This window comes from Lissotriton vulgaris, chromosome 7, assembly GCF_964263255.1.
Source record: "Lissotriton vulgaris chromosome 7, aLisVul1.2, whole genome shotgun sequence".
Lineage (NCBI taxonomy): Eukaryota > Metazoa > Chordata > Amphibia > Caudata > Salamandridae > Lissotriton > Lissotriton vulgaris.
The window spans coordinates 302,990,080-303,005,927 of NC_141695.1; the positions used below are offsets into that span (position 1 = coordinate 302,990,080).

Sequence of the window (15,848 nt, forward strand, 5' to 3'; positions counted from 1 at the left end):
TGATTTTCATAAAAATCAGTCTATTTCCCTCCCTTCCTTTTTTCCAAACCCTACGACCCCAGCTGAGCGGTCACTTCACTCCTTAGATCTTAAGAGAGTGCTAAAGTTTTATTTGGAAAAGACTAAAGGGATTAGGAAAACGGACCAACTGTTTGTGAACTATGGTTCAATGAGAACAGGTTTTCCAGCGGCCAAGAGGTCCATCTCCAGATGGATTGTCTCTTGCATTAAATTGGCCTATCAGCTTGCAGGCAAGCCTTTGTTGATGTCACCAAAAGCGCATTGCACTAGATGGAAAGCCGCTACAGTAGCTTTCTTGCATGACATTCCAATTTCAGAAATATGCAAGGCTGCAACCTGGAAATCAGTTCATACCTTTACGAGGCATTACTGCCTCGAATCTGATTCCAGGGCCGATACTCAAGTAGGGCAAGCCTCCTTGAGGAATCTGTTTGGGTAGTCTATAGTCTACTCAGACTTGTTGATGAGATTACTGTCTTAAGATTCCTTTGCCCGCAGTGATGAGGAGAGGCTCGCTATTCTATTCTAATGCTTATGACTATTGATGAGGATCCCCTGGAAGAGAAGGATTAGTTACTTACCTGTAATCCTAGTTCTCTTCCAGGTGTATCCTCATCAAAGTCATAAGCAACCCTCCCGCCTCCCCGGGCAAAGGATATTCTTTAATAAGGACATATTGTTAACCTATTTGTTATTGGGTTTGTTTTTCAGTCTCCGAAAAGAACAACTGACCTAACTGTCACCCCTGGGGCATGATGGGATACAGGGGGTCATGAGTGCCTTAAAGGCACAGTGTCAGTTTATTGCTATTCAGCTGCAGGTTAGCTTTTCAGTCTTTTTAGACTGTGTGTTTGCAATGCAGCCTGGGAGCTTCCTATGCTTCCAGTGACTTATGAGAATGTCTACTGCTTTCTGAGCATTAAAACAGTTTCTAAACAATCTTTGGTGTTGTTTCTCATGTTTCTAATGCTTATTATTCGTGTATGGTGGAAATTCTTCACAGCATATTTCAGCTCTAATGTGATTTGGCTGCTATTGCATGTTTTTATATATATATTATTTATATATATATGTATATATATATATATGTGGGGCACATATAATATAGTGTTTCCGGGGTCCCGCGCATGGGCGGGAATATTCTAATGCTTATGACTTTGATGAGGATACCCTGGAAGAGAACTAGGATTACAGGTAAGTAACTAATCCATCCTGTCCTGGAATGTTAATGGTCTAGGACCTAAAATTAAAAGGAGTGTGGTCCTTCACTACCTTAGGCGCCACTCCCCCGACATTGTTCTGTTACAAGAGCCGCACTTAGTGGGTAATTCTTGTCGAGCTCTCCAACAGGGTGGCTATACCCTATTGGTTCACGCGGGTTTCACCTCTTGTTCCCGTGGTACTGGGATCCTGGTTAAGAAAAATCTTGCACTTATTCCCTCCCAGACATGGGCTGACCCCTTGGTGCGCTTTGCCTTAGTTGAAGCTTCTTGGGAGGGCTACCCATTAAACATACTTTCAGTATACATTCCGCCGGCACTGGTCCAGGACTCCCTTAAGGAGCTGGGCACTCGCATGTTGGGCCTGCCTGTTGGTACACTTCTGATCGGCGGAGATTTTAACAGCACGATGTGCGACGACCTGGACCGCAGCCCCAAGCGCAGTTCACATCGGTCGCGCTCAGACCTATCGGACTTTACGCAAGCCATGGGGCTGGTAGACATTTGGCGCCACCATCATCCGACCACACCATATTTCACACACTACTCAAACACTCACAAAAGCATGTCCCGTATTGATTATTTATTCTGTCCCACCGCTGATCTCGGCTGCTTTGTTCGCCCAACGGGTCTTCCACGGGGCATATCCGACCACTCACCCCTCAGTGTAGGTTTGACCTATCATCGCCCGTACACACGCGGCCCTATTATTATTAGCCCATGGCTCATGCAGATCCCTGATATTAAGGATGGCCTCCTCGAACGTACGGAACTCTACTTCGCTGAAAACGTTGGTTCTGTAGAATCGGCGGTGACGCTTTGGGAGGCATACCTGGCAGTCGTGAAAGGTGAGGCGATGACACTAAAAACAGGTTATTTGTGCGCACATCGAGAACGGATCCTCCAGGCAGAATCAGACCTCATCCACCTTGAAACGATACACAACGCCCCCACCGACGACACTGCTCACCGCCTCCACACTCAGCAATTAGCATATAAGGCGCTGACTCAGGAAAAAGCTCAGGCCCGACTGCTCCACACACGCCACCATGTGTACGAACTTGGCGATGCGGCAGGCAAGATGCTTGCATGGCTGGAGCGACAAGACCAGGGATCCAGATGGGTACCCTCCATCCTTAGACCGGATGGCTCCACGGTTGTAGACCCGCAAGATATTGCGGAGGCCTTTGCCGATCACTTAGAGCGCGTGTACACCGCTGGCTCCTGCTATACGTCTGAGGAATCTAGGCAACTCCTAGCGGAGATGCGTCTCCCTGTCATATCGGACGCTGATCAGACAACCCTGGATGCTGACATTACAATGGAGGAACTCACCACGGCGCTCTTCGCCGTCAACTCTGGCAAGGCTATGGGCCCAGATGGAGTCCCTGTTGAATTCCTCAAAGGCATGGCGAGAGAGATTGTCCCACATCTTCGGAATATGTTTCTACGAAGCCGCGACGACGGTATACTCCCGCTTGCAGAGCGGCTAGCCTCCATTGCGGTAATCCTCAAGCCGACTAAGCCGCCCACTGACTGTGGCTCCTATCGACCAATCTCCCTGATCAGCGCAGAGGCAAAGGTCCTGGCTAAACTGCTGGCTAACCGTCTTCTTCTCGTCCTTCCCTCCCTAATACATGACGACCAATCCGGTTTCCTTCCGGGTCGCAACACGGCGTTGAATCTGCAAAGAGTCCACAATGTCATGAGCCGCCAATGTTATGTTATGTTATGTTAGGGATTGCTTGTATAGCGCCTATCACCACCGGTCTCTAAGCGCTTAACCAGAAAGAACATAACACACTAATGACCCTAGAACCTCAGTTGTTTCACCTCCTATGATGTCATGAAGGCCTTTCTGAAAAGATACGTTTTTAGTTTCTTTCTGAAAGGTAGAAGTTGCGATTCCGCTTTCAAGGTAGGTGGAAGCTCGTTCCACAGTTGTGGAAGGAGCACGGACAGGGCCCTGCCTCCTTTGGTCTTTAATTTGAACCTAGGTTGAAACAGGTTGCAGGTTGTTCCTGAGCGCAGTAGCCTCCCCGGAGTGTACCTCTTTAGACGTTGCTTAATGTACTCTGGGGCTTTCCCAAAGAGTGCCTTATGGGCCACACAGAGACATTTGAACTGCACTCGGAATTTCACTGGGAGCCAGTGCAGCTTCTGAAGCAGTGGGGTTACATGCGCGTTTCTAGGCAAAGAATGGATCAGCCTGGCCGCATCGTTTTGTATTACCTGCAGCTTCCTCAACAGCTTCTGTGGTAGGCCTAGGTATAAGGCATTACCATAATCAAGTCTCGAAATGACTGTGGCGGATACGATCGATTGCAGGGTGGAGGCAGATAAGATGGGGACTAGCTTTCGCAATTGCCTCAACACACCTATGCAGGATCCTGCCACAGCAGAAACTTGAGGGGCCATTGAGAGGTCTGCATCGATCCTTAACCCCAAGCTTTTTACCACAGAGCCAGGAGACGGAGTGGTTCCTAGCTCGGGGGCCAGTACAGGTCACTCCAGGGATCCTCTTTGTTGCTAATCACCAGCACCTCCGTCTTATCAGCATTCACTTTCAACAGATTGTTAGTCATCCAGTTGACGGTGAATGAGAGCAGATTCCTCACTGAATCCTGGGCCTCTTTGGTGTTGTCCAGCCGGACTAAGAGCTGAGTATCATCTGCGTAATTAAAGATTTCGCAGTTCATACGCATAAGCTCCTCCACCAGTGGTTGTAGATAGATATTAAAAAGCAGGGGGGATAACGCCGACCCCTGGGGCACCCCCCAGGTCACGTCGCGGATCTCAGACAGTTGGTCTCCTAGCTGCACTCTCTGGGTTCAACCTGACAGGAAGGATTCTAGCCACTTTAGCACCTGGCCTGTGATCCCCAATTTTGCGACACGGTCCAGCAAGATGGTGTGGCTGACCGCGTCGAAAGCCGCCGATAAGTCTAATAGAATCAGGGCACAGGGCTGTTTGTTATCTGCCCTGACTCTCAACTCATCGGCGACCGAGGCCATGACTAATTCTGTGCTATGTTGGGGCCGGAACCCAGCCTGCCTGGTATGAAGGAGATGGTGTTCTTCCAGATGGCCGGCTAGAGTGCTGAGAACGTGCTTTTCTAGGATCTTGCTTAGAAAAGGCAGCTGCGAAAAGGGCCTGTAATTTTCTAAGGCTGTCGTGTCTGTTCCTGCTTTCTTCAGAAGTGGGGAAACCCTGGCTTCTTTCATCTGAATCGGCAGATAGCCTGAGTTAAGTGAGTTATTCAGTAGACTCAGTACCTGAGGCTGAATGCCTGGCAGAGCCATTTTAAAGATTCTGGGGGGACATGGATCTATGCTAGAGCCTGATTTAGTTTGAGAGACCAGTTGCGCTAAGCACTTGTCGTTAATGGGAGGGAAGCTATCCAAAGTCATGGATGGCACCTGAACATTCTGGCTAGGCAGCATGGTTGTGACTGTCCATGCATTGATGTCAGTGATGATATCCTGTACCTTCTGAAGGAAGAAGGATTGAAAGGAGTCACCGTCAGGTTGGTCACCCACTGAAATTTTCCCTTCACGTTGTGTAAGTTCCCTTAGAATGGTAAATGTCTCTCGCTGAATGTTAGTAGCCTCCCTAATTCTTCCCTCATAGAAAGCAGCCTTTCTTTCCAAGATGTCTGCCTTGTATTTTGAGAGCAGGGTTTTGAAATTTTCGGCGTCTGATTGAGTATAGTGGAGTCTCCACCTTCTCTCTGCCTTACGAAGGGCTTGCTTCTTTTGTTTCAGGGAGGCGTCAAAGCAAGGCGCTCCTCTCCCTTTGGTTCTAGTGCTCTCCAACTGCTCAGGGACAAGTTTGTCCAGGGCGGCGAGGATCCAGGTATTTAAGATCCTAACATCCTGGTCCAGATCTATGCCATTCATATTGGGGGGGGTGAGGGAAAGCAGGATTGAAATTAGGAGGTTTGCTTCCATCTTACTCCAGGATCTAATTTTCCTCCGTGACTTGTTAGGGGCAGCCCTCACAGGGTCGCCTGGAACCCAGCACTTTATCATAAAATGATCTGACCAGATGCATGGGATTGTTTCCGTGATTTCGGTGTTGGGTGAAGAAGACCAAACAAGGTCCAATGCATGGCCTTTCACGTGAGTAGAACCATTATCCATTATAATCCATTATTCAGCAAGATGCGGCCATCCTATCACTTGATGCCACAATGGCGTTCAACTCGATCGAATGGCCTTACCTCTTTGAGGTTCTAACCCGCTTTGGCTTTGTGCCCCAATTTATTAGCTGGGTGAGACTCCTGTACACTGACCTCTTTGCCCAAGTCAGGGTCAATGACCACACATCTCGGCGATTTCGCCTCCACCGTGGTACTAGACAGGACTGCCCCCTATCCCTGCTGCTCTTTGCCCTTACCCTTGAGCCCCTCGCCCACTGTATCCGCACAGACGTCTCTATCAGAGGTCTCCAGTAGAATGACGATGTGACGGACAAGATCTCCCTCTATGCTGATGATATCCTGATTTATGTATCCTCCCCCCGGTCCTCCATTAACAGCTTGTTCCATGTCCTCACTAATTTTGGGAAATACTCAGGCTATTCGATCAATTGGACTAAATCTACACTGTTTATGTTGCATGGCCCCCCTCCCTGACTGCCCCGAGGGTTTTCCATTGCGATTGCTACTGACGGCTTTCAATACCTCGGTATTTATGTTACACCTGATTCGAAGATCTTTTACGATCGTAATTTGCTGGGCCCCCTGCGCAGACTTCATGCCGACGTTGCCCATTGGCGCTCCCTCCCGCTCTACCTCCCAGGCAGGGCGGCACTTTTCAAAATGCTGGCCCTCCCGCGTTTTTAGGTCGAGCATTCGAGACCTCTTGTATACTTTAGTATACCTCTTGCTTACTCGAATATGTGGACACGAGTCGGACGCGCGCTTTTTCTGTGTCAGATTTGTCCTTGTGAGCGCGCGTTTGCTGCTGGCTGTTTGCTGTGAATGTGTGCGAGCGCTTTCGCTTTCGGTTATGTCCTTTCCCTCACCCGTAGCTGTTAAAACACTCTGCCCCTGGCCCACATCAACCACATCGTTTTAGTAATCGCTGATGTTGCTCCAGACGTACTTCAAAGACCCTCTTCTGTATTTGGGCATTCTTCCCCCTGGTTACCGACTCTTGTTCCCCTAACCCGTTATTTCTCCCACGCCCATTATTATTATTTATCTTTTGCTCTGTCGTCTCGCCTCCTCCGGGCGCTCTCGATTGTGTTTCATGGCTGGAGAGACCTGTGGAATTGTGTCTTCAAGATGCCGGGCTGTGAACACAGGCCGATGACGCCGTTGTATGCCTGGGGCGCCGTGCGGACGGGGTGATGTATTCAGGCAGCCTGCAGGCTAGGTTTCTCATTTCAGTACCGTTCCATAAACCCTTCCAGAGCAACGTGGCCCTGACATCAGTGGCGTTACCAAAGGGGATGATGGACACACAAGCTGAGACGACTGTTCTACAATAGTGCTGTAGTCCTGCATGAAAGTCTGAAACTAGTGTATCCAGGAATACACTTAAGTTATTTGGGAAACTTGCATGCAAGTACGTACCATTAAGGTAACTGCAGGCAAGTAATCTGTAGTGTGTGAATTGTACGTAATTTGCTTTCATGCACTTATGTGAAATTTTGGGAGAATTGCATGAAATTGGATACATTACGCTGAATTATGTGAAATTCTGAATTTTAGTGGGAAATGCATCCTCGTGTCAATTTAGGACGCAATGATGCTTTTCGCGCAAAAAAATACTGCCAAAATTACTGTCAACCACACCTGCTTGCATTCTGGTTCCTTTGCGTTACTTCTCCACTCCCATGCTACATATAATTTTGCCAAGAAAGGAGTGTTATTACGTGACATGGCCTAATGGCATAATTTTTGAAACTTTGTGCAATACCCATGACGTGAAATTCTTGGAATTATACAAATTCCTTCAGGGTAATTACCATTTCACCCAGGCCTAGTTACCTGTGGAAAACTATAACCCGTTGGTTGTTTTCATAAGGCACGGTTTTTACTTTGTGTCTTCTCATTTTACGAGCTTGTTTAATACCGCTGGCCACTAACATGCGTGTGACACGGTATGTGCATGTAGGAGCCGGGTGGCTCACTCCAGTAAATCTGTATGGAAGGCGTGCCCACTTTTCCTCACGGCTCTGGCGGTGTAGTCTGTGGCAGGATAGGGTGCCAGAGAGGGAGTGTAGTGTGCGTCTTGCACACGTATCTCTAACTGTGCAAGAGTAGGTACACTATAGCATCCTCTTGAAGTGTCAGTGTCGCCAGGAGGAAGGTCAGAGCCCTGACCAGACACGCCAGGACACCGGGAAGCCTGAGTCGACCAGTTGTGAAACAAGGGTGCCATGCCCCCCAATTCAAACATGGAAAATGAGCCATTGTTAGCTGTTCCCAAGATGAGTAGCAAACACATTTCTAATCAGGGCACAGGCGGCCTAGAACAGTCCTGGGCCTTCGGTGCCACTGCACCATTGCTAGTTACGCCCCTGGAACCCAGGCAGAAGACGTAACAGTGGGAGAACTAAGTATGGAGAGACCTCAGGGTCCCCAAATAGTCCTTACGAGAGGGGCCCCCTGCAGTTATCCCTGGTCCCTAAAAAGAGCTCATGCATTCCCGTTTCTCTCGGAGCTCCCTTTGCAGGTTTCTATGCGCTGTGCGTCGGGGCTGAGTTTACTGGCGCTGCCTTTGGCACTTAGAATATGTCTAAATAAAATAAAGCATTTCCATTTAGTGAAGCCTCTCATCTGCGGAGCCTACATCTCTATGCATGATTTAACAAGCCTCGCGCTGTGCCAGAGTATTTAAAATGGATGTCCCCCCCCCTTAACCCCCCTTCAGACAAGCAATGCAGCGGCGCAGCAAGGGAACACGCCCCTCCCTCCCTACAACTGGTTGTTTAGTAACATACAGCAATAATCAGGCCGGAGGGGGCGCCTCCGAGCCCCGGCACTGCTGCACCTGCCGCACCACTGACACACCCCTATGTGTATGGAACATAAACACAAGCTGCACAAGCGCGTGAGATCACAGCTAAAAGTCAGCACGTGTCTGGGAGTTTACCCGGCGCACACGTTACATCTCTCACTGGAGACGGGAGAAGCAGGTATTGTACCACTCGGCAGGCCTGTGTTCTATTGACATACGGCACAGAGTACATCGCCCCCTGGAGGATGAACGGCTTTGCGCACCCAAGACAGATCATGCAATAAATGGATTATTTCACTGAGCCACCAGACCTGCCTGTAAGTTTAGGTGCATGATGTCTTGTTCTGGTCGAAACTCTGTTTGCAAATGAAGTTTTCTATTCTTTGATTTAGAAATGTTTATCATAAAATCTCCTTTCCTTTTTTTCACACCATACACCATTGCATTTAAAAACAAGCATTTGCAATGCAATATAGTTACGCATGTTTCAGCTATTGACATTGCAAATAACAATGCCTTTTATTTTTGAAATAAAAGGCATTGTCATTTACATTTATATGCCAATAGCTTAAACTTGCGATACTGCGAGACCTATTGCATTGCAAATGCTTGTTTGTATACCTTACAAAATTGTCCTTTCCTAATCCCAGACTCCTACTTTCGGACGGTAGAAAGCAAGCTTCGTCTCTTATTGTGGGACGGAGGGGCCGCTCGGATTGCCCTCAGTAAACTCTTTCAAGGCTGGTACGATGGAGGCATTGCCTTACCCAATCTCCGTCTCTATTACTGGGCGTCGCAGTTAGTGGCGGTTAACCACTGGCTACATGGTTCGCCCCTCAATCCAGCCTTCCGTCTTGATAGAAGCCAAACTGGGCGGGAGGGATATCTGGGGGCCCTCTACGGTAAACCCACTAAACACAGATATGTTGGTCCCATGGCTCACACGGTTACACTGTGGCACAGAGCCAACAAGAGTCTGGGATGGGCAGGCACAATCACTAAAGCTACCCCCCTGTGGTCGTCACAACAACTGGGCTCCCTCTGCTTCTCTCAGGGTTTTGACAAGTGGGACATGATCGGGATTTCGGAGGTAGGAGATCTTGTTCACAAGGGTGCCATCTTGTCTTTTAGTGCTCTTCAGGCTAAATACTCCCTTGCATCCACAGAATTTTTCCGATACCTACAAATTACACACGCCATCTGGACCGCCATTCCAGAACTTTCCTCCATTCCTGTTATCTCCCCCCTAGAGGATAGATTGCTTTCGGAGCTACTTCCTGAAAAGGCCATCTCCTACACCTATCGGAAACTATGTAATAACCTCCCTGACACCTTCCAGTCATTACGGATCAAATGGGAGGCAGACTTGGGCACCTTAGATGAGGAAGATTGGCGTTCGGCCCTTATGTCCCCTAGGCAGTCGGCTATCTGCCATTGGTTCCGACTGATACAACTGAAGATTTTGCATAGGGCGTATATGTCCGTTATCACCCTGGCGAAAATTGGACGACGCCTTGATCCATTGTGCCTTTGGGGCTGTGGTTAACCTGGCACCTTCTTTCACATGCTGTGGGATTGCCCGACGGTGCAGCAGTTTTGGGGGGCATTGTCAGGAAAATGAGTGACTCCTTGGGTAAACCGCTCTCCTCATTGCCTAGGCCATGTGTCCTTGATATATGGGGGGCCAATGACCTGAATGTTCAGGAACTACAGTGGGCAACACTGGGATTTCTGCTTGCCAAACGCTCCATCGCGATGAAATGGTGCTCCCAAGACAGACCGCTGGTGGTGGGCTGGGTGGCCGAGATGGACCGCTGTATGATTGCAGAAAAGACAGTGTAGAAAGTTTGTGGCTGCACTAGGGTTTGGGACAAAAAGTGGGGTCACTGGAATGCTTATAGGGAGGACCTCTGTGACTCTCCTACGGAGGAACTAGCTATGTCGCGTATTGGACCTATAGGACGAATCGTGCGCTAACTTGTGCTATGCTTGTGCTGGATTTTGATTTCTATATGCTGCACTAACTGTGACTATTATTTGACTCTGTTTTTCTTTTCAGTTATGTGTTCTTGTTGTAAGATTGTCATTGCTTATAAAATCAAGAAAATACCAAACAGTCTGTTTACATTTACTATGGTCATTTTACATTTACTATGGTCATGTACTGGGTCTTAGCGTTTTAAGATGGTGGACAAGCGCCGCCGAGCCCCCGGGATGTCGGCACGAAGGCCGTGTATTCCTTTACTTGTTCGTTTGTCGCACGCTGCCAGCCTCAGGGTTATAGCTGTGTATGCTAACCCACCTGCAATAAAAAAACTGTTTTATAAAAAATAAAAAAAAGAATTGTCAAAAGCGCGAGCTGCGAACATCGAGGCCGCCCTCCAGGCGCCCGTAAAGGCCGAACTGGTAAATGCCGTGACGAAGAAACCCCCAGCAAGATGGGTCAAGAAGGGATCTGGAACCTCAGCATCGGGACAACCCAAGTTCTGTGGATATTGTGGAGGGCCACCCCGTCAGGTGGCAGAGTGTCCGGCAAAAGGCAAGAGATGCTCGAGATGCGGACGATTCAACCATTTTGAGAATGTCTGCAGGTCCAAGAAATACTGGAGGCCTAGGCAAGTGGTCAATGCCGTAACAGAAGGAGACAGAGGGCAAAGCGACATGGACGATGATGAGGAGAAAGAGAGGGTAGTGCACAAAGTACACATGATCGGCACCACAACTCGAAAGGCGCGACGCCTACCCCAGTGCAGTGTTCGCGTTTGTTCTCAAGACGTCATGGCAGTAGTCGACATGGGTGCCACCATCAACATCATGGCCTCGGCCCTACACCAAACCATGAACCCGGCGCCGGTGCTTTACCCGTCAGCGATCACCGTGTTCATCTACGGTCAGGACACACCCCTGAAGATACGAGGAAAGTTTAGAACATCAATATCACATGGTGCTCAGCCCATAACCACCAACGTCTTCGTCACCGAAGACGGACAAGGCATGCTGCTAGGGTGCCGTGCAGCTGAGGATCTAGGTGTAGTGACATTCGCCTTCGGGGTACACCAGGAGTCAATCCAGCACCTTCTAACAGAATTGTCGTAGGTCTTCAACGGAATCGGAAAGTTTCAAGGCAAAGAAATTCATCTCCACATCGACCCCACCGTCCAGCCGGTTGCATTGCGGCATCGGTGAATAGCCTTCCACCTGCGCCCCCTGGTCGAGGAGGAGCTCAAAAAGCTGGAGGCCGCCGGCATAATAGAGAAAGTGACTGGTCCAACTCCCTGGGTATCTACCATCGTGGTCACCCGGAAGCCTAAACAGCATGGTGTGGTGAGAATCTGTGTAGATATGTAGCTGCCCAACGCCGCTATCAAGAGGGAGCGCCACATCACGCCCACCATAGATGACCTTATTGGGGAGATCGCCGGAGCGTGCTCGTTCTCCAAGCTAGATATACGGTCCGGCTACCATCAGCTGGTGTTAGATGAGGCCTCCCGCAACATCACAACCTTCTCAACACATGTGGGGCTCCGTAGATATACTCGATTGAGCTTCGGGGTTTCCAGTGCAGCTGAAGTGTTCCAGAACGTCATAGAGAAACTCATCACGGACATACCTGGTGTAATTAACGTTAGCGACAACATCATGATACACTCTAAGACAATTTCGGAGCACAAACATCACCTAACTCAAGTCCTTCGCTGCCTGCGAGAGGCAGGACTGACCCTTCACCCGGAGAAGTGTGAATTCTTGATACGGAAGTTGCAATTCTTTGGATACACGTTCTCCACCGATTTAGTCAACCCTGACCCGGAAAAAGTGAGAGACGTTAAACTGTCTTTAGCAGTTTATCCTCGTTTGTCCTCTTCTCTTTTTTGCTGGATGGGAAGTAACAGCCTGGGAGGGAGAAAGAAAGGTTATGCTTGGGAACATTAATGGCACAAAGATTTCTGTTCAGTTTCTGTTTTGTTTCTTCAGCCATTATTACTTCTGGTGACTCACTTGCCCTATCGGGATATCTGAAGAATTATCACATGATGGTCTGCTAAGGGTCTCACTTAATGTGTCTCTGCAAGTCTTTCTTCAACACTCACAATTTTTCTATCAATTAAGCTCATAGAGCCTGATAGATAGTTTGTGATTGAATTAGTAGCTGAGGCAGTCTTACCACTTGCAGGCAGCATGATTTTCCTTTTCCCCTTTCTTGACAGTTGTATAACCAGCAGTTGATGGTGAACGCAGCCAATGCCAGATGGTAGATTTTGAGGGAACGGGGAAAGCGAGTGGTGCCCGGAACAGCCTCGTTCAGGCTCAGATGGGCCCGTCTTGGTTTGGTCTTAAACTAGGCACAGCCCGGGCACGTCCTGCGAGAGAACACCCTGTTTTTTATGGCGCCTCCCCGCCTCTTTCATGGCCAGCAGTATTCTGGACTTTGTTGTCCTCAGATAAGGCATCGGTGATCAGAGGTCGGCAGCCAACACAGAGATATCCATCATAATCAAACCACGCACAGATGCACATAGTTAAGCCCACAAGTAGCATACACACTCCATATGCACAAATCAAAGATAAACACACCACTCCTTTGCATACTCCAAATGCACACGACACGCGCACCTCACAGAGATGCTAACCCAAGCACATTTACCAAATAGACCTTTTGCACAGACACATAAGTACATTCTTGAAGTTTGTCATTCTCAACCACATGTACCTGTAGTTTTTGCCTCACAACACATACACAATACATCTGTAAACACAAAAGACACCCACATACCTTCCCTCTCACACATATCTTTCTGTCTCACGTAAGCTCATACACACAAGCTTTAACACACACAGTACCCAGGCAAAATTGCAGGTAATGCGGAATGCTCTTGCTAGGGCTATCTTTGACATTCTCAAGCGCCCAAGCTTCTACGGGGCTACGCGAGCAGCATTGGCTCCTATTAGAATTTGCATCATGTTTATGGCCCTCTGTATACTACACAAGGCCTTCCATAAAACGTGTGCAGTGGGGATTAGGCAAATGTTCCACCGGTACAATCCAGGCATGAATCTCCTTTCAATCCATTTTAGTTATAATGGGAGAGGTGTGGCTCGCGGCCAGGGAGACTGACCCCAGAATCTAGGGATCACAGTTCGATTCCCGGTGCCGGTGGCAGATTATTTTAGCACCATGTGACTCTGGGTAATAGCTTGCTTAATCTTCCAGACGGCCCCAACGCCTAGAGACCCTAACTGGTGATTGTTCGCCCTTTACAAATGTGGATTATTATTCCGGTCACTCGGCCTAGAGTCCAGAAGACAAGATGGAATGGAAGAGCTTTCTAAGTCGCTGCAGCCAGACTTTGGAACTCGCTTCCCCAGTCTCTGACTTTTAAGGGCATTTGCACTTTAGAAAGGCCTTAAAGACCTGGGTGTTTACCACATAGGCAGACCCATTAGCACTATGTAAGTGTTTAATTGCAGACAGAAGCGGATTTATGTGACTACAACGCCTAGATGTCTTCAGGCATTTGTTGCGCTTTATAAATCCTGGTCAAATCAAACTGTATTCTCTTTCACATCTACCCACACACATGGTATCTCCATCTCTCTTATTTTGGCTCTTAGTATCTCTCTCTCTTTCTCTCACACATTCAAGCGCTCAAATACAAACGCAGTATTAAATTCGATCAACACTCCCATATCTACAGAAACACACACATGTACACTTTTTTTCTCTTTCTCTTAGTATTGTGTACCACACGCATTTTATTTCAACAGCTTTCTCACTGCTTCAGTTTGTTTCTGACACCCACCCATACAAACCTTTCATACATAAACACTGAGGCACACTTACATGCGCAGGTTTCTATCTAAAATCTTGCCCAACCTCTGTTCTTTTTTGTAGGTTACCAAGAAAGGTGAAGCTATTGACATCCACAACCAAGTAACCTTGGTAACACTTGGCATCGCTGCCACTAGTCCCATCCTACCGCTGCCGAATGTCATGTTACTGGCACGGCCTAAGTACTCATACCTGGATCCAAAAACCAAGAAACATTTAGTAACGCAGCTACAGTTGAGCAGGTAAGATATATAGTGTATGTCAAGGTAAGTTTTGTCATTGTTAGGCATTGCCTCATAAACACAGCATCACCAGCAGCCCCTGTTACTAACTTCTTTACCCACCCTACACCCCTTACACTTAACTGTATACACTATGCCTTCATCCTCTAACTTCAAACCACACAGCCATAATGCTTTTATCTTACACTCTTAACAACATTCCATAAACGCTTAACGTTGTATTCTATACCAACACACTTAGTTCTGTACCCTGGACCATATATCCTTAACCCTTTATGTTATGACCTTAGCTATATGCCCTTACCTTCTAATCTTAAACCATTTGCCTAAACCTTAATTGTTTACCCTAAACCCTTAAACCTAAACGCTATCCTAATGACTTAACCCCAAACTTGTAACCTTATACCCTTAATCATATGCCTTTGACCTCAGCCCTTGACTGCATATCCCTAATCCTGTACCCCTAGTACTTAACCTGGATGCTTACTTTCATAACCACTGTATCCCATATCCTTAAAACTTCATCCTGTACGCAAACCCTTAACGCTATCCTCAAACCTTTAACACTATCCTCAAACCCTTAACACTATTTTCCACAATCCATACACTTAACCTTACACTCTTAACTCCTAATGGCATGCCTTTGACCTTTGTCTCTTACACCTAAACACATATATCACAAACCCTTAACCCTCAATCTTTTTCATTATGCGTCAAACAATATTTAAACCTATGTCCCTTACGCTTAACCCTATTCTTTGGAAAGACAGAGGAAATCCTTTTTGGCAATAATGTAACATTCTGGAACTCTTTATGGCGGCCTTCATATCTTGGCCCTCTTCCTTGTCCTACCAGAAAGCAAAAAATCTGGGAGTTATATTTGACGAACAGCTTTGTTTTTCTAGTCAAATCAAATATGTTACCCCGTCATGCTTTCACCTTCACAGGGCTTTAAAGAAAGTGTTCCAGTTCATTCTTTAAAATCTGCAGAAAATGGCTATGGTGGCTCTTGTGATAGCGAGGGCAGATTATTGTAATGCGTTATATCTACGAATCCAGAGGCACTTGCAAATAAAACTTGTCTCTTCAAAGCAGCTTGTCTGCTCTTGAAAATACCCAAATTCAGTTCTATCTCAAAAAGCAATTGTGATTTGCATTGGCTACCTGTTAGCGAGAGAGTCAAATTTAAGACCATGTATATGGTCCATAAGGCCTTACACAATGTGGGTCCAAGCTCTTTTCGGTAGATTTTTTTCTGGCATGCTCCCTATCGCAATCTTAGCTCAGGCACTGCCAAATTAGTGGCAGTCCGAAAAATAAAGAAAGCCAAATGGGGAGGGAGAAGTTTCTCCTACCTAGCTGGTAAGCTCTGGAATACTATGCTTCTTTCTTTGAGAGTCCAATCAATCAGGGTGCTTTTCAGTAAGATGCTACAAACCTGGCTTTTTTCCATCCATACTAAGTAGCTATCACTCATTCGGACGCTAGTGCTAAGATGCCTCGGCAGTTGCAAACTCTACAAAAGGTTCACTTACTTACTCGAAACCCTAAGCCTAAATTCTTAAAC

The 15,848-nt window shown here is 47.5% G+C and overlaps 1 protein-coding gene across 1 annotated transcript in view; it reads left to right on the forward strand.

Annotated features, from left to right (window-relative positions):
• Positions 1 to 15,848, forward strand: part of GARIN5A (golgi associated RAB2 interactor 5A) — a 239,684-nt gene that overhangs the window by 29,183 nt on the left and 194,653 nt on the right. Inside the window, exon 2 of the mRNA XM_086928652.1 lies at positions 14,103 to 14,281. Coding sequence (XP_086784778.1) covers positions 14,103 to 14,281 — 179 coding nt within the window. The remainder of the gene's footprint in view (positions 1 to 14,102; positions 14,282 to 15,848) is intronic.